This window comes from Scyliorhinus torazame, chromosome 17, assembly GCF_047496885.1.
Source record: "Scyliorhinus torazame isolate Kashiwa2021f chromosome 17, sScyTor2.1, whole genome shotgun sequence".
In the NCBI taxonomy this organism is placed as follows: domain Eukaryota; kingdom Metazoa; phylum Chordata; class Chondrichthyes; order Carcharhiniformes; family Scyliorhinidae; genus Scyliorhinus; species Scyliorhinus torazame.
This window is the reverse complement of record NC_092723.1, coordinates 16,641,551-16,660,948: the sequence shown is the minus strand read 5'-3', so window position 1 is coordinate 16,660,948 and position 19,398 is coordinate 16,641,551. Positions and strand designations below refer to the sequence as shown.

Genomic DNA, 19,398 nt, shown 5'->3' with positions numbered 1-19,398 from the left:
AAGGCAATTTTGGACACTAAAGGCAATTTAGCACGGCCAATCCACCTAACCCGCACATCTTTGGACTGTGAGAGGAAACGGGAGCACCCGGAGGAAACCCACGCACACACGGGGAGAATATGCGGACTCCGCACAGACAGTGACCCAAGCCGGGAATTGAACCTGGGACCCTGGAGCTGTGAAGCAATTGTGCTAACCGCCATGCTACCGTGCTGCCCTTACCATATCTGCACTGGATGGACTGCACGGTGGTTCAAGAAGGCAGCTCACCCCCACCTTCTCAAAGGGCAATTAGGGACGGGCAACAAATGCTGGTCTTGTCAGATATGTTCACATCTCACAAAGGGGTCGACAGCAGTCATTTTCAAAGTCAGGGTCACGATCCATGGGTGGATAAAGGGTGGGTGTTGGGAGAGATTCTTCCATTTTGTACTTCCAGCAGTGCTGATGTGAGCTCCAGCACCTCTGATGACCCATGAAGAAGCTGAAATCAGGAACAAAGCAGGATACAGCTGATTTCTTGAGGTATGGGTTTATTAATTGCGGCAATGCAAACCAGGATGCAAAGTTCTTCTGTGTTATATGCAGGGAAGTACTGGCAAATGAAAGATTAAAACTCTTAAAACTTCTTTTGAATTCTTTTTTTTGCCAATTAAGGGGCAATTTAGCTTGGCCAGTCTACCTACCCTGCACATCTTTGGGTTGTGGGGGTGAGATCCACGCAGTCATGGAGAGAATGTGGAAACTCTGCATGGACAGTGACCTGGGACTGGGATCGAACCCGGGTCCTCGTAAGGCACCAATTCAGAGGCATTTGAAGATTAGCATGGCGAGTTCAAGGACAAACCTCTTGATTTTGTTTCAACGGATACAGTGAGATCTTAAATCATCAGCTGAGTCCTCAGCAGAAATATAACATTGAATGGCAAAGCAAGTGAGATCGTGAGGACCAAGCAGGCTCACCTGTCACATTAACGGTAAATGAAAATGGTGGGTTCCGAAAGTCGGCCGGCGTGGGGTGCGAAGGATGGCCGGTTGCTAAAAATGGGTTGCGGGCAAAAAAGTTGAAAAACACTGATCTACAGCACCCAGGGGAGAGGCAGTGGGGCGACAGTACGCAGGAAGCTTTAGAACTACGTTACCCAGGATCCCGGGGACCACCTTACCCAAAGGCTTTGGAACTACACGACTCAGGGTCCCCAGGATTTCATTATCCAAAGGGCTTTGGAACTACATTACCCAGGATCTGCAGGACTACATTACCCAGGACTACATTACCCAAAGAGCTTTGGAACTACATTACCCATGATCCTGGGACTACATCAGGAGGGGTGGGGGGGGGGGGGTTGGGAATACATTACTTTGTGTCCCCAGGACCACATTACCCAGGGTCCCCAGGACTACGTTACCCAAAGCGCTTTGAACTACATTTCCCAGGATTCTGGGACTACATTACCCAGGAGGGTTAGGGATACATTGCCCAGGGTAGCACGGTAGCATAGTGGTTAGCACAGTTGCTTCCCAGCTCCAGGGTCCCAGGTTTGATTCCTGGCTTGGGTCACTGTCTGTCTGGAGTCTGCACGTTCTCCCCATGCCTGGGTGGGTTTCCTCCGGGTGCTCCGGTTTCCTCCCATAGTCCAAAGATGTGCGGGTTGGGTGGATTGGCCATTCTAAATTGACCTTAGTGTCCAAAATAAAAAGGTTAAGTGGGGATTGCTGGGTTATGGGATGGTATGGAGACATGGGCTTGAGTAGGGTGCTCTTTGTAAGGGCCGTTGCAGACTCGATGGGCTGAATGGCCTCCTTTTGCACTGTAATTTCTATGATTCTGTGAGGGTCCCCAGGATTACATTACACAGGGGGCTCTGGGACTACATTACCCAGGATCCCCATGGCAACATTACCCAGGGTGCTCTGGAACTAAATTTCCCAGGGTCCCCAGGACTGCATTACCCAGGGTCCCCAGGACTACATTACCCAGGATCCCTACGATTACATTACCCAGAGTTTGCAGGTCTACATTACCCAGGGGGCTCTGGGACTACATTACCCAGGGTGGTTGGGAATACATTACCCAGGGTTCCCAGGACTACACTACCCAGGGGGCTCTGGAACTACATTACCCAGGATCCCCATGACTACATTACCCAGGATCTCTATGACTACATTACCCAGAGTTCCCAGAACGACATTACCCAGGAGGCTCTGGAACTACATTACCCAGGATTCCTCGGGCGGTTGTTGTCTGTTGAGGGAAAGCAGCAGCGGCGGTCCGCGTCCCGGAGCCGAGCTGGTGCCGGAGTCCCGCTGCCGGGCCCTGTTACCGGCCTACGCCGGGACATGGAGGCTGCAGGCGGTGGTGGGGGCCGCTCTCTGTCGCCGGCGGCCAGGGAGCTGCTGCGGACCCTGGGCAGCTGCAGCAAACACGCCTCGTACCTGCGGCAGAACCTGCGGGAGACCAAGAAGTACTTCAGGGAGCTGCGGAACCCGCACGGCGGCAGCCCCGGGCCCCAGGAAGGTGAGCAGGGCCTCCGGGGAGAGGGAGACACCAGGCCCGGAGACGCAGCTGACACTTGGGGGCTACTGCAAGGTGAGCCGGGCCTGGGGGAGGGAGACAGAGGGGCTGGGCTGGGTTGAGAGGTCCTGGGCCGGGGGGTAGGGGATTGGGATTTGTGGGGGCCGTGTTGGGATTGGGGAATCATAGAATTTACAGTGCAGAAGGAGGCCATTCTGCCCATCAAATCTGCACCGGCTCTTGGAAATAGCACCCTACGTAAGTGCACGCATCCACCCTATCCCAGTAACCTGACCTTTTTTGAAAACTTAAGGGGCAATTTATCCTGGCCAATCCATCTAACCTGCATATCTTTGGACTGGGAGGAAAGAGGAGCACTCGGAGGAAACTCACCCAGACACTGGGAGAACGTGCAGACTCCGCACAGACAATGACCCAGTGGGGAATCAAACCTGGGTCCCTGGAGCTGTGAAGCAACTGTGCTAATCATTATGCTACCCCCATGGGATTGGGGGTAGTGTATTGAGATGGATAGAGAAGTAGTTGGCAGACAGGAAACCAGGAGCAGGAATAAAAGTGTGCTTTTCAAATGGCAGGCAGTGACTAGTGGGATACTGCAGGAATTGGGGCTAAGGCCCCTGCTATTCATGGTGTGTATTAATGATTTAGATGAGGGAACTAAATGTAATATCTCAGATTTGGAGATGGCACAGAGCTGGGCGGGAGGGTGAGCTGGAGGATGCAGAGATGCTTCAGGTATGATTGGGACAGGCTGAGCAAGTGGGAAAATGCATGGTGGTTGCAGTATAATGTAGATAAATGTGAGGTTACCACTTCGGTAGTAAAAAAGCAAGACGGGTTATTATCTGAATGCTTATAAATTTAAAAAGGGAATGTGCAAAGAGACTTGGCAGGTGCAGCAGGCGGTGAAGAAAGTAAATGGTATGTTGGCCTTAGTGGATTTGCTACCACAGAAAGCAGTTGAGGTCAAAACTTTGGGAAGGAATTCAGTTTATCTTCGGGGGGGGGGGGGGGTGATAATGATTAAAGATTATGTGGTGGGGAGGGGGGTGGAGTGGCTGTTGAGTTAGATGATCAGTTAAGTGGTAGAGCAGGCTTGAAGGACCGAATGGCCTACTGCTATTTCTGTCCACTGCATCCTTTAAGCTTTGTTGCAGAAATGAAATGTGCTTAGCGTACCTTGAGGACAGGTAGAAAAAGTTAGTATGTCTCTGTCTGGAGCAGCCAATGATAGTTGGAGGTAATTTTCAGTGATTTATGTCACTGACCTTGGCCGGGTGATTGACTTAACTCCATGAACTGCTAACCTTTTACGTATGTACCTTTTTCGTTTTCAGGATTGGCTGTAATGCTTTTTGGATATAGCTTTTGGGTCCAGGTTGCCAGTTGCCAGCATTATAAGATCAGTCACATTTCAGAATTTTCAACACCAAAGGATTTTGAATGAATATTGCTGAAACGAGACGTTTTGTCAAAGCTTTTCATCTTGCACTCATCAGGACAATTGCAGGATCGTCAGGGGAATCTTGTGATTGTCCCGGTAAATGAAAGATGGAAAATCTTTGACACAAAGTCAACAAGTATTTTTTTTAGCAATAGTCCAGTTCTGTATTACCAAACAATATTTTGGATTTAGAATAAAAGTTAAAAGTTTTTTTAAGGAAGTATTTTGGCCTAAGACAAAAAGGATTAAGATAGTTGGTAGTTGAATTTTAACACACCAGTCTTGGTATTTAGTCATACTTTTTAACAATTTGATTGTTTGTCTTAATAATTGATAACTATCTTTCCCATTGTGTTGGAAGATATTGGATCTCTGACTGAACAGTTGAGAAATAAGCACAAGGTCAGATACCTGAACAAAAGAGTTCAACTGTTGCAATAGAAGCTGTTGTTGAGGTAAAAAAAGGGTACTGAATTGGAAGGTTGAAAAATAGAGGGATTAGTCCATTTAAATCGAGCAGGCTGGCAGTGAAGTGGGGTGGTGTCACGTGCAATTTTCATTTTTATTGTATGGAGATCAATTCTATCCATCACAGCAAATGAATAAGGCCAAAGCTTTTGCTGTACATGCATCTTTACCCTGGATTAGAAAAACTCAACAACTTGAACCAAGCCTTGCATCGTCCCTTGAGATAGAACAAAAAGATGCACAAATGGAAAAGATCTTGTCTTTTTCAGATTCTGCTGTTGTACAGGTCAATGTACGGCCGAATGAGTCAACCCTCATAACTGCTGCACAGCTGGGCGGGCAGTGCGTCATACAACTGAAGCCGAGAAGGTATCTACAGCAGGCGCCAGTATATTGGAATAATTCAGAATTTCCAAGATGTGGTCAAAGCCCATCTTTGTTTTTGTTCCAAGTGATTGATGATGGAAAAACGCAGCCTTGCTTATTTGGCATATTGTTGAATGCATTTGGTGGCTCTCCTCTCTTGCAGCTAAACACAAAAAGTGTCAGATAAATGGGAAACGCACAATGGAAATTCCAGACTATGGGACTGTCATTTTTGCTTGAGTCACTGGAATGTCATACCCGGATGACTTGGTGCCTTTTCCTTACGATTGTTACAGTGCAGAAGTCGGCCATTCGGCCCATTGTGTCTGCCCGACTTTCCGAATGATTCTTTTTTCCAGGCTGCATTGGGACAGTCAGAACAGAACTGAGAGAGATACCACATCAGTGAATTGTAGAAATGAGGCAGGAAAGGAGAGACCGGGTAATGCTAAGGAATCTGATCCACCACGATGACTGTTAAAACATTTGCATCAGCAACTAATGACGTTCAGTTGTGAAAAATTTACTTTCCATTTAGTGATTTTTCAAGTGAGGCAATCAGGTTTTAATAAAGCCCTTTCTAATTATTTTTTGTCTCTGTCAAGTCTGCAAACATTGTACTCTATAGCAGAGAGCTGCGAAATATCACATTTGTTTGCAACATTATTTTAGGATGGACACGAGATTGCAGTAAGCTCGACCATGTGCTTTGGTGCAATCGTATCCTAATGTTTGAAACAAATGAGTTCTGTCATTTTGATTTTTGACTGTGTTAGAAAGTGGACTGAGGCTTGGCCGTTTCATATTAGGATGGAAGTTGGAAGAACCATAATAGCTTTGTATCCTGACAGACAGCTGTGGTTTAATGGATAGTGCCCGCTCCTGAGTCAGAAGGTGGTGGGTTAAAGTCCCACTCCAGAGACTTTAGCATTAAATGCACCCCCCCCCCCTTCCCCGAACAGGAGCCGGAATGTGGCGACTAGGGGCTTTTCACAGTAACTTCATTGTAGTGTTAATGTAAGCCTACTTGTGACAATAAAAGACTAAGGGAAGCTGGTAAGTTCACAACAATATTTATGCATCAACCAACACCCTTGCGGCATCTTGCTGTGTGCAAATTGACTCCCATTTTTCTGTTAACAGCAGCTACATTTTGGAGGTCGTGGGGGGGGGAGAAGAAATTAATTGGCTGAGGGCTTTTGATAAAATAACATTCGTTGACCTATAACTGCTCTAACTTTGAAAGAACAAGACTCTGCATTTTGGTTTTCTGCAGGGTTTTTCTCGCAGAGATTTTATTGATGTTTCGGAATCAAGGGACATGGGGTGTGGGCGGGAATACGGAATCGAGGCAGAAGATTGGCCATAAACATACTGACCAAGCAGGCTCGAGGGGCTGTATTGTGCACGGTGCTCCATTTCTAGTGTTAATAATTGAAGAAATCTAACCAGTCATTGCAAATATTCATACGGTCTCGTTAGGATATTGTGGAATGTTTGAATAATTTTAGTCTTTCAATAATGTAACAAATAATTTTCAGGCTTAAATTGTTGCTGAAAAAAAGACTTGAATTGATAACGAGTCTTTCGCACACATTGGGGGTTTCAAGCTGCTTTACAGCCACTGAGATGCCTTTGAAGTTTAGTTCGTCACGGTTGCGATGCAGGAATAACAGCAGCAAATTTGTGCAGAGCAGTCTCCAGCAAACAACCATGACCAAATGATCTGTGAGGGATGAATTTTGGACAAGACACTGAGCGACGGTGTTACAGTGGTTAGCACTGCTGCCTCAGCACCAGGGACCTGGGTTCGACTCTGGCTTTGGGTGACTGTCTGGAGTTTGCTTGCTCTCCGAGTCTGGGTTTCCTCTGGGTGTTGCAGTTTCCTCCCACAGTCCTAAGATGTGCAGGTTAGGTGGGGCTACAGGGACATGGCGGGGAAGTGGGCCTAGATAGAGTGCTCTTCTGGAGGGTTGGTACAGACTCAATGGGTAGAATGGCCTCCTGCATTAGGGATTCTATGGAAATAGGCTCCCTGCGTAATAGTGACGAAGGAAGGGGCAGCATGGTGGTGCAGTGGTTAGCACCGCTGCCTCACGGCGCCGAGGTCCCAGGTTTGATCCTGGCTCTGGGTCACTGTCTGTGTGGCGTTTGCACATTCTCCCTGTGATTGCGTGGGTTTCACCCCCACAACCCAAAGATGTGCAGGTTAGATGGATTGGCCACGCTAAATTGCCCCTTCATTGGAAAAAATCAATTGGGCACTCTAAATTTATTTTAAAAAAGAAATAGTGACAATGGGATGTTTTACATCCAGCAGAGAGATGAGATGGGGCATCATGTTGGATGTCAGTACTGACAGTCAGTTCTGGAGTGACTCGGGTGACAGTGCTACCACGACAGTATTAGCAGTTTCGTTTCTGAGCAGTTGAGTTACTGAATGTCCACTTTTCTTTTGTTGGTGTAATATTTCATCTTGTACATACTTGATCTATATTTGCAACACCGTTAAATTGGAAGGCTATAACAGTGTTATGCCACATTGTAACCATGCATTGCAAGAAGCAAACGTGGAGCATTGTGTAGAGCGAGTGGGTGCTTCTAATATACAATATGCCCCCTAAATGCGCAATCTTTCAAGCATTCAAGAATCCTAAATATTTACAACATAGCAAACCCTTTGGCTCATTGTGTCTGCTGAAGTGCTATTCAGCCTAACCCCACTTTACAGTTCTTTGTAACCATGTAGGTGTACTTTTTAAGTGCACTGAGGGTTGTCTTCCTCCATCAATCTTTTGATGCACCTGAGTTCCAGATCCCCACCACCCACTTCTGGCTGAGGAAATTTCTCCCACAAATTATTTGCTCCTGGTTATTGATATTATTGACGAGAAGAAATCCCCCCCCCAATACAGTTTGCGTAGTCTTTATCCATAAATCTGCGCAAACATCCAGAAATTGGAGTTTAAAAAAAATCTTATTGACCATTTAGTGCAGAAGTCCCTGGCCCAAGCCAACATGAGCCTCGCTGACCATACTTGATCTTCAGCGTGGGAAGTCTAGTTATTTTTTAATGTAAGATCATATGTGGTATCTGAAATCTAAAAGCTATCTTCCCCAAACATTTCCCATAATAGCTAATCTTTATTATTGTCACAAGTAGGCTTACATTAACACTGCAATGACTGAAAATCCCCTAGTTGCCACACTCTGGCGCCTGTTCGGGTACACTGAGGGAGAATGTCCAATTCACTGAACAAGCACGTCATTTGGGATTTGTGGGAGGAAACCAGAGCACCCCAAGGAAACCCACGCAGTCATGGGAGAACGTGCAGACACTTAATCTACTTCAGTTAAACATCCTCTGCTTCAAAGAAACCAACTCCAGTCTCTCCAATCTTTTCTGTTAGCTAAAATTCCACATTCCTGGCAGCATCCTCTTAAATCTCCTCTCTGGCACCCTGTCAAATGCAATCTCACGCTTCCTGTAATATGGATTCAATGAAATGTAATGTTCACTGTAACGGAGTATCCCCATGATGTGCTTTTTCATTTTGTTGTTCACTTGTGCTTTCATTCTCCCTTCTGAGTCCTTTACCACTTTCCTTTGATCGTGCTTTCCTCCCACCCCCATTACCTACAATTCTCTTCACCATTCATTCTGATATGAGCGCATTGGTCTCCAGCCTTGCTCCACGTTGGTTTTGATTTTCAGGTTAATATAAATTGCCGCCGCCATGTCACGCACAGTTAGACTTTTAGGCTATTTTGGGAGAGGAGCAAATGCTGTGGAAATGCAATTTGGAAGAAATGCACATCTGCTGATTTTTGTGTCAACAAGAGTGAACAATTCTTTAAAAAATGTTTTAAATATAAATTTAGAGTACCCAATTCATTTTTTCCAATTAAGGGGCAGTTTAGAGTGGCCAATCCACCCAGACTGCACATCTCTGGGCCGTGGGGGTGAAACCCACGCAAACATGGGGCGAATGCGCAAACTCCACACGGACAGTGACCCAGAGCCGGGACCGAACCTGGGACCTCAGCGCCGTGAGGCAGCAGGGCTAACCCACTGTGCCACCATGCTGCCCTGTGAACAATCCTTATTGTTGGATCATAACCTTGTAAGTGGATCATGATGCCAAACTCGTGGCAGAAGATAACAGTTAGGTTTAATAATTAACGATGAATTAATTTCCTACTTCGTAGAAGATAATTTATTTCAAGTGGTTTTTGAAAGCTTTATCACAGCGCCCTGTTTGGAAGACCTTGCACACTGATTTTAAAAAAATGTGAGCATAATAGTATCGATGCTGGAAATCTTAAATATAAAACTGAAAATGGTGGAAATAGTCAGCAGGGCAAGCCGAATCCATGGAGTGAGCAACAGTAAACGGTTCAGGTCAGTGACTGGATTAGAATTGGCAAAGGTTAGAGATGTGATAGGTTTTAAGCAAGGACAGGGGAAAGAAAATGAAGACCAAGTCTGTGCTAGGTTGGAAGACAAGTGATTAAATGGCAAAGGGGTGATAGTGCAGGGCAAAGGAGGGGTGGTCATGGAACAACTGAAGAGATGAAAGAGGGACCCGAAGGAGCTAAAGGTCGAAAGCAGAATTATTTTGCAATTGAACTGTTTGCCTTCATCAGTAAGATGTGAGAAGCAGGTGAGAAACGTGCACAAGAATAGAGTTCGGTCTTGCTACAGATCCATATTGAAATTATTTCAATTTGCTGGCTGGATCAGAGAAGAAAATGAGGTTCTGAATTTATTGTGGTTGCTGGCATGCTTTATTTTGCACAGATCCTAATGCATCAGAGTAGCTAAATGAAGCATCTGAAGAGGCACATGACGGGAGATGCACATGGCTCCAAGGAATGTTGATGGCCCAACCCTTCATTATTGTGAATGAGTTTACTGTCAAGTGTAGCTAAATGAACCATCTGAAGAGGCACATGACGAGAGATGCATGTGGCTCAAAGGAGTATTGATGGTCCATCCCTTCATTATTGTGAATGAGTTTACTGGCTTAATAACAGCTCTTTGGACATCAGAAAAAATCATGCCAGGTGGTATGTGCACACTGATGACTGTCAGTTCTGCCTCACTGCCACTTCTCAGATTTCCCCGCCCCCCCCCGCAACTTCCCTATAGACACTGATCTATCACACTGTTTTTTGTCTGACATCCAGCACCACATGGAATATTCTCCCAGCAGATTGAGTTCAGTGAGACTGAAACTATTGTCTTTGGTCCCTGCAGCAAACTCTGTTCCCTAACCACTGACTCCATCCCCCATCTATCTTTGCCAGTTTTCAGTCTTGGTGTTGTTATTTAATCCCAAGATGAGCTTGCAATTGCACACTATTCCAAGACTGCCTATTTACAGCTCCGTAAGATCGCCAGATTTTGTGTCTGCCTCAGTTCATCTGCGTCTGCAACCCCCATCCATGCCTTTTTGGTTAATCAAACTTTGCAACAATGCCATGCTGGCTGGCCTCCGATTTTCTACAGTGCATGAACCTAAACCCACCCAAAACACTGCCGGGATCGTGACTTGGAATTAGTCCTGTTTACCCATCACCCTAGGTTTTCTGACCTACATTGATTCTAAAGTCTGGCACCACTTCAATTTTTACATTTCATTATTGCTTAACTTACTGCATTGCCTTGCCCCTCTCTATCTTTAACTTCCAGCGCTACAGCCCTCCAAGATCTTTTGTGCTTCTCCATTTCTGGCTTCTTGGGCATCGTCATCACTTCTCCATTTTTGACATGTTTACAGCCAAATCTCTGGAATTCTTGCTGCCTGTCTCTGTCCTTGTAAACTGCACCGATCTCTGACCGAAATTCTTCCTGTTGGATTATAGGGTCATAGAATCATACAGCACAGAAAAGGCCCTCTGGCCCATCACGGCTGCGTCGGTCAAAAACAACCACCTAACCATTCTAATCCCATTTTCCAGCAAATGGTCCATAGCCTGGTATGCCCTGGGATCGCAAGTGAAATGTTATGAGGGTCTCTGCCTGAATCACCCTTTCAGGCAGCGAATTCCAAATTCCCACCACCCTCTGGGTGAACAGATTTTTCCTCACATCCCCACTAAACCTCCTGCCCCTTACCTTAAATCTCTGCCGCTGGTCATTGACACCTCCACCAAGGGGAAAGGTCTGCTCCTGTCGACTCTTTCTATGCCCCTCATAATTTTATATATTTCAATCATGTCCCCCCTCAATCTCCTCTGCTCCAAGGAAAACAACCCCAGTCTATCCAATTTCTCTTCATAACTAACGCTCTCCAGCCCAGGCAACTGGTAAATCTCCTCAGCACATTTTCCAGTGCTATCACATTCTTCCTGTAATGTGGATTCCAGAAATGCACATAATACTCTAGCTGTGGACGAACCAATGTTTTATACAGTTCCTCCCTGCACTGTTTTGATTAGAATCTGAGAATCGTTACAGTGCAGAAGGAGGCCATTTGGCCTATCGAGTCTGCATCGACCCCTGGAAAGAGTCCACTACCTGGGCCCACGCCCTGACCCCATTCCCATAACCCCACCCAACACTTTGGACACGAAGGGGCAATTTAGCATGGCCAATTCACCTAACCTGCACGTCTTTGGACTGTGGGAGGAAACCGGAGCACCCGGAGGAAATCCACGCAGACATAGGGAGAGAGTGCAAACTCCACACAGACCGTCACCTGAGGCCTGAATAGAACCCAGGTCCCTGGCGCTAAGGCAGCAGTGCTAACCACTGTGCCGCCCTGCCTCTCCAAATGCAGATTAATTCTGACTCTCGGAATTGCTTCCAATAGTTTCCCCACCACTGAGGTTAGGCTGCGCTGTAGTTTCCTGGTTCATCCCTATGAAAAATGAGCATTTTATGTTGTTTTTACATGAATACCTCTGGCTCACAGATAAGATGTCAACAATAGTGCTTGATGGGAAAATAAGATGTCAAGTGGAGTTTTGTGTAAGCTGCAGTGCCAAAGTATTTGTAACTGTGTACGTGACTGACCTTCGGGAATGAACAGAACTTGCAATAACAAGATGCAGGTGGAGATGGGGGCCTCATTCTAAATCATTTTAGCTGATGGTTCAAGGATGTAACAGGAGCTAACAGAAACCACTGCAAGGCAAAGCAAGGCGGAAGCCAAAATGAACACAAGTCCAAATAAGGAATAACTGATAAGGAAACTGCCAGCAAGGCAGAGGGCGGGGTGTGTTTCTCAGAGATTGAATATAAGAAATAATGCTGTGTTTTTTTCGGTGTGTCTGCTAATGTTGACCGGCGGCACCCGTTCTTGCAAGATCGACTGAATAAAATACTTCTTCAGAATTTGGCTAAGTGTAAATTATTATCAAGTGAGCGGTGTTTCTCACATCCCTTCCTCCCTTCTTGAATAAAGATACCACATTGGCTATCTTCCAGTCCTCTGACAAAATTATTGCCAGCGTCCCTGTTATTTCCTCCCTGGCCTGACTGATCAGCCTGGGATACATTTCATCTGGCCCTGGAAATTTATCTGCCTTTAAGCCTGCCACACCTCTCAGAACCTCCTGTCTGCCTGTGTTAATCTCTCTAATTTTATTACAGTCCTTCTCCCTGATGTCTACACTCACACTGTCCCTCTCCCGAGTGAACTCTGACACACCGTATTCATTTAGAACCTTATCTACATCTTCTGGCTGCACATACAAATTACACCACTTTCCCTAGTTATCCTTTTACCTTTAATGTACTTGTAAAACAACTTAGATTTTCCTTGTTATCACTTTGTTAGGCCTGGTGTCGAATTTTGTTTAGCAATACCCTTATGACGCATCTTGTGTCTGTTAAATGTACAAATAAATGTAAGTTGTTACGCTGTAGTAAGGGAACAGTGTTGCTGTTGTCTATTATTACATTCTAGCTAACCAATGGTGTCATACACTGGGTAATTGTACAAACTCCATCATGGTTAGTTTTCTCCAGTCAGTGGAACCTACAGTTAAAGAGATGGTGACTGCACAACTTCCAATTTTGTCGAAAACTGAATTACTGGTGCTTCAGTATCTTTTGTATTGAATGGTCTCCCACTGGTTCCTTAAGTGAGCCCTTTGGGGATTTGTTCTTATCCCCATTTGTGATTTCTGTAAAAGAGATTGTGGAGTATTTAAAACAAAGTATTTTGTACTCGTTTGTTTGTTTCAGCAAAAGGAAATCCTTGCAAATGGAGCCTTGTTTAGCATCGCAACTCCCCACACATCTGTCTGGTTACAGTCTCAGCCAAGTGTTTTAGCATGGATGTGTTTTGATGGCAATGATGCAAGTGGTTATTTTGGTATAAGCCATTAATCCCAGTTGTATATTTTATTACATAGTTTTTATGGCCTAATTAGTGACACCGGAGATTGCTTTATAAACACTCTGACCTGTAGCATTTTCAATCAGTGAGGTGTTAAGATGTCAACTTTGTCCCAATGCCATCACTTGAGTAAACTGTTGAATCCCTGTGGACATGAGAAGACCAAATCTCCTCTCAAGCTGAGAAACATGTCTTATTTTTGTTAATTTGTGTTAGTTATAGCCCAGATGCAACATAGTAATGAACTTTGGATCAATAAGTCGATGCTTTGACACCAGATTAAATTTAATTTGTCTGACAAGTTGGCTAGAATTTACTCGTGTCCTGCACTGTCTTGTTTGTTCCACTTTTGAAGAGCAGCCTGCTTTTTGACTCTCCATAATTCAGAATAGACAAAAATCAAAAGATGGATTTTCTGTCCTGTCACTGATTCTGGGATAAATGTTGACCAGATCAGGGTGTTGAGTTGTAGAATGTGTCAGGACATTTGTTATGCCTAATTAACAGGACCTCCGTCATCTCTACCAAAAGACAGCACCTTTCGACAGTGCAGCACTCCGTCAGTACAGCCCAGAATTATCGAGTTGAACGCCTGCACTGATCTTTTCTCTCTTTACTGCACTCCTATCTGTCATCTGGCTGACTTTGGGGCCCAGTCTGGGGAATTCCAGTCTAGATGTGCATTTTTCCACTTGACGATGTTGGTTTAATGTTTTCCTGGGGTAAATGGAAAATATTAGTGATCTGAATCATTGTGCCGAAATAAATGGAGTCTACATTTTCATGTAGGAAAAAATTGCTTTACATATCAGAGTTGTGCTCCTATCCAGGAGTTGATCTGTAAATCAGCATTTGTTAACTATGTATTTAAGGAACTGTACAAAATATTGGAAATTGCAGGTCATTGGTTTTTCAGTTTGTGTTTGCATGGTGTAGTGCAGGCTTTATCAAACTCTGGGTCGCGACCTGCGGGTGGGTCGCAGGCGGGTTTCGGGTGGGTCGCGGAGCCGCCCGTCGCGGCACTCCCGATTGCACAAATCTGCGTGCAACAGCCGCAGTAGCCGGCTGTTAATACCGCCGGCTGCAAGCGGCCTTCAAAATGTACGTGAACATGTAAAAAGAAATGCGACCGCACTGCGCATGCGGGCCAGATCATCGGCACGCGTGCACAAAACTCTGCGCTTGCACACCGATGACCGGGCATGCATGCGCAGTGCGGCCGCTTTTTAAAAAACGGTCGCAGCTTTTTGTTTTACAAGTTCGGGGGAGTTTTATTCATTTAATTTTAATTTTTTTCACTTATTTTATTCCTTTTTTTTTTTACAAGTTCGGGTTTTTTTTTACTTGATACAATTTTACAGGAACAAAATGCAGAACTTTGGACAGGTGGAGACTCCATACTTTACAACACCAGAGGGCTTCACCTTCATCCAACAGGTTTCATTGGAGGAGCATGTACGAGGGCCAAAGGGACCCAAAACCATTTCCTCCAATTTTGTCAGCAGCAAACAAGGTAAGGGAAAATGGTGGATCGTGCAGGTCGGCCAGCGTGGGTCTCGGCCATGGTGTCGATTTGAGGAATACACATTTTGCATCAGTCTCCCTCTGGGGAAAGTGAGAAAACAGCCGTGCCCACTGCTGCTCATTCACTGGTGTGGATAAGGACACGACTGAGCTCTGCTATGGTACCCTCTATGGCATGGTGGCACAGTGGTTAGCCCTGCGGCCTGAACGCCATGGACCTGGCTTCAGTTCCGGCCCTGGGTGACTGTGTGGAGTTTACATGTTCTTGCTGTGTCTGCATGGGTTTCCTCCGGGTGCTCCCGTTTCCTCCCATAGTTCAGGAGTGGGCCTAGGTAGGGTGCTCTTTCAGAGAGTCGATGAAGACAAGATGGGCTGAATGGCTTCCTTTTGTGTCCTTCTATGGTTTCCATGAATATTGTAAACTACTGTTGCCTTATTGTTTGGCCTTGAGTATTGAGTGGTCACTTGGGTGAAATAACATACACAGAACAGCACTTCAGCTAATGTTTTCAAGCAAGGGATCAGTGCTCAGGAGAGAAGCAATAAAAATTCAAGAAAAGCTTCGCTGGGGTGGGATGATGGGCTTGAGGGGGAGGAGATGCTTGAGGGGGAGGAGATGCAAGTACTCTGTTGATTGAAGTATGAGGTTAAGGATTGAAGAGAATAGTGAATGGGCTGGTTCAGCCTAGGAATTGGTGCAAGAACCTAAAGTTTGTGACCAAGGCAGATGGCAATTGTTGAAAGGGCGTTGCCCTAATTCTGGCTTGGCTCTTGCACTTATATTTTAATTTGGGGGGAGAGAGGAGCTTTGTAGTTTTATTCACTTGAATCTTTTCAGAGCTGTGTTTCAAAATGGCCTTGTTTCATTTCTCGGAGTCTTGAGGAACTTTGAGACACAAGCTGGGCTTTGAATACCAGCTGAGAATTGGTTCAGCAATTTCAACATCATCAAAAGGGTATGGACGAATAATCAGTGTCTTTGAGAAATGACTCTCCCAAAAAGTCACTTCTATCCTGAGCTTTGTCTGGAGACGGTTTAGTTGAAATAAGGAATTTTAGTTTTTGCTTTAGAATACAGTTACACTGCTATGAAAGAATGGATATGCATTTTATATACTGTCTTTTATTTCACCAAAGTCCCAAAACACTTTGCAATCCATAACTTCAAGTACAGTCACGACTGTGGGCTAAAACAGCTGGCTTGTAATGCAGAACAATGCCAGCAGCGCGGGTTCAATTCCCGTACCGGCCTCCCCAAACGGGCGCCGGAATGTGGTGACTAGGAGCTTTTCACAGTAACTTAATTGAAGCATACTTGTGACAATTAAGTGATTATTATATTATTAATATTATTATTACTGATATGGAACCCAAGGTAGCAGCCAATATGTGGCAATAAGATCCCAGAGACCATAAAAGATCAGTTTATGTATTGTTCATGTCGACTGCAGACGACATATTGGTCAGGAGCCTCGGGCAAGTCAAGTGCTTAATCTGTGAATAGTGCTGTGGGTCCTTTATGCTGTGAATATCTTGATGATTCATATGTTTTCGAATGTAATTTTTAGGAATTTGCAGGTTAAATGGGGGAAAACTGACCTATGTTTATCTTGCAAATTCACAGTTGGTGTGAGTAAATTTAAACAATGGGTAATCCATCTCCGAGACTTCCAAGTGGGACAATTGAGTCTGGAGAAAGGGCAATTATATTTAATAGAACCATATATTTATTTCATATGTGCTGTTCAATTGTGCTGAAGGTAAACTAGTTTAAATGCATTTCTGTTTGAGACTAAATCAAAACATACCATGTTGTCATGGAAATGGGCTGTGCAGTTGGAAGCTCCTTTTGTTCAAATTATCTGGGTGTTTGCTCTGAAAGCAGGCAGTTGTTGCTTTGCTTTGATATAAACCACATCTCACTGGATTGAGGGAGCCAACAGGAGATGATTGTTAGTTAGGCCTGCAGTTTGGACAGAGAAAATAATAACTTTACCATTCATTGCAGAATGTGGGTGTACTTTGAGCTTGGATTTTGAGAGAAGAAAACAGCTGGAATATTTGTTTAGTTTGCAGCTAGAAGTAGAAAGCTACAGTGGTCCTCAGAACCTTGTGGCACAAACAAAATATTACCTTGTCGAACAGCTGGAAAGCGAGGATAATTGAAGTGACTTCTGGAGGGCTGTGGCACACTTTGGGTTGGTCCTCAAATAAGTGCCTTCAAGATTGTTGTAACGTATAAGGCAATTCTTGGTTGTGGGGAGGGGGTGGGGGAGTAAAAAGTAGAGTTGAGTTTGCAGCATAAGTGATTATAAATAGCTTTTATTTGTTCTTGAGATGTGTTAGGTAATCATTTGTTGCCCGTCCCTGATAATGTTGAATGAATATTGCTTGCTTTGTTCCAGTTAAACTAAAGAGAAATCAGTCTGTGAATGAACACGTCAAGTGAAATTGTTTGCCTGAACAACAAGGTCCCAAGAAAAATAAAACTGCGACCGCACCACCTTCTTGACTCATCAGTCCCCTTTCCTTCATCCCCCTGCCCCCTTGATTCCACATTTTTATTTTTGGATTTCCAAGTTTCGAGCTATCAATACAGCCTCAAAGAGATGAAGGTTTCAAGGTGTTTCACCATATTTCAATTGTTTGTACTGAAGCATTACCATCTCGTTACAAATTGGTATTATTTCATCGGCTTGCAACTCGGGACTATTTGCTTCTTTAAATTAGTAAATATTTGCTTGTTTAGTCTGTTGTAAAGGTTTTTGTTGACCGACTGTCTGCTGAAGTGCCCTGGGCATGTTGTAGGAATCCTATGCGTAATCCAGAAGCTTAATAAATGGATTTATTGTTTGATCAGAGCATGCTTGGCCCTCCATTATTTTGCTTGCAAAGTTTTGTTTCATAGGAAGCAGTTTTCTTTCTCCATTGGATACAAGAACTAATCTCTGAAGATACTCAAGTTATAATGGGGTGGTGTGAATCTTTGATCCTGTAATTATCTTTATCCTCATTAGTCACAATTGATGCCATTGAGACATTTCGGAGTGAGGGTCTTCATTACATTTTTAAATCTGTGCCCAAGTTCCAGTTCATAGTCATATGACCATCATGAGTCTCCAGTCATAACATTAATTTTACAGCAACTGAATTGTAATTAAACTATAGTTTTGGACTTGAGAATATACTTCATGATGGATGTTGCTTATTTTGGAGAGTTCAGAGTTGATTTTTATATCTCTTATGATCTCACAGTACCTGGTTCCATGTTCTTTGTTCCAACTGAATTAAAAGCTTGTGTAAAGAACCAATCTAACAGCGCCTTTGTTTCTATCCTTTAGTTGAGCTGAGCGTAATGAGATGTGACCATTTTGTGATTTCTGTGAAAAAAGACTTGTCTTTACACCCTGCGTTTCATGACCACCAGAGATCCCAAAACACTTTGCTGACAATGAAGCACTTTTGAAATGCGGCTGCTGTTATAGTGTAGGAAATGCGATAGCCAATTTGTACACCATGAACTCCAATAGGCGCTCTGATAAATGACCAATAATCTATTTTGTTCTATTAATTGAGGGGTAACGATTGGCCAGGGCATTAGGAATCGTTCCCCATGTCTTTGAAATAGTGCCATGTAATGTTTTGCATCCACCTGAGCTGACACATGGGGCATCACTTAAATGCCTCATTTGAAAGATGGCAGATAGGGAGTCACTAAGCCCCAAACTATGAACATATCCCAGTTTGAATCCTTGGCCCCTTTGGTTATTAGCCGATCTTCAGTAGTTGGAAAGGTTTAAAATTGCTCTCCGTGCTTCCGGATTCGGAAGGGACTATCTGGCCAGGGTTCTTGTTCCTGATTGCTGCCTTGTAAGTAAGTACATGTGTGTAACCATTGGAGAGGTGAGGATAGTATTTATATCCATTCCATAGTCAATTGTACAAGCCAAGATGATGTCTGCGAACATGAAAAATAGTGCTTGAACCGGATACTGGGAGGTGTCTGATGTCGGAAGAGTTCACTAACCAAAACCTAAGCCTTCAGTGTATGGGAGGGAAGGATCTTGATGAAATGAGGTTAAAAGTCATGTGGATATGCAGTAAACTGAATACAAGTATAATGAGACTGATGGTTCTGTCTAGTCTGTGTTCATTGAAGTGGATATGGGGAGTGTGACGGTCCTTGACTTGAGGCGTTAAATGATATTGTTCCAGCTGTCTGCACAATTATGCAAATTTAACTCACTCGCATTGTGGTGCATTTGTGTACCTTTTCCAACACCACCTTTGTGAACCTGTTGGCACTTGCTATTCTTGCAAGAACATTACAAAAATCATGCTTCTTTTGTAATCACCAGTCTTGTTATTTATTTATTCGTGAATATATTGAGTTGTGCAATCCCTTGATCATGACAAAGCAAATTAGCCATGGTTGGCTTTGACTCTTTCTGGAAAAGGACATTACTTGGTTTGGCTCCATTTGAACTGCTGTAGAGGAAGAAAATGGCCACGAGAGAGAGTTACTTGAAAAATGCAGGGATTTGTGGGATCAGATTTGTTTGGAATATTGTAGTCCTTTGGATTATGGAAGGTCTCTTTTGTTTTTTGGCATCCTGTTTTAAGAACAGGGAGAAAATCAGTTGCACCTAAGATTTCAACGATTTGCGTTGATTGAGATTTTGCAATTACTTTCACTCAACGCTATGTAT

General features: G+C 44.2%; 1 protein-coding gene across 2 annotated transcripts in view; it reads left to right on the top strand.

Annotated features, from left to right (window-relative positions):
• Window positions 1-2,253: 2,253 nt before the first annotated feature.
• dstyk (dual serine/threonine and tyrosine protein kinase) overlaps window positions 2,254-19,398 on the top strand; it is a 108,390-nt gene continuing 91,245 nt past the window's right edge. The window contains exon 1 of one of the 2 annotated variants that reach the window (XM_072480116.1): window positions 2,254-2,518. In XM_072480116.1, the coding sequence (XP_072336217.1) occupies window positions 2,341-2,518 (178 nt within the window). In that variant the 5' untranslated portion in view covers window positions 2,254-2,340. Of the gene's footprint in view, window positions 2,591-19,398 lie in introns of both variants that reach the window. The other variant, XM_072480114.1, reaches the window with a different exon arrangement.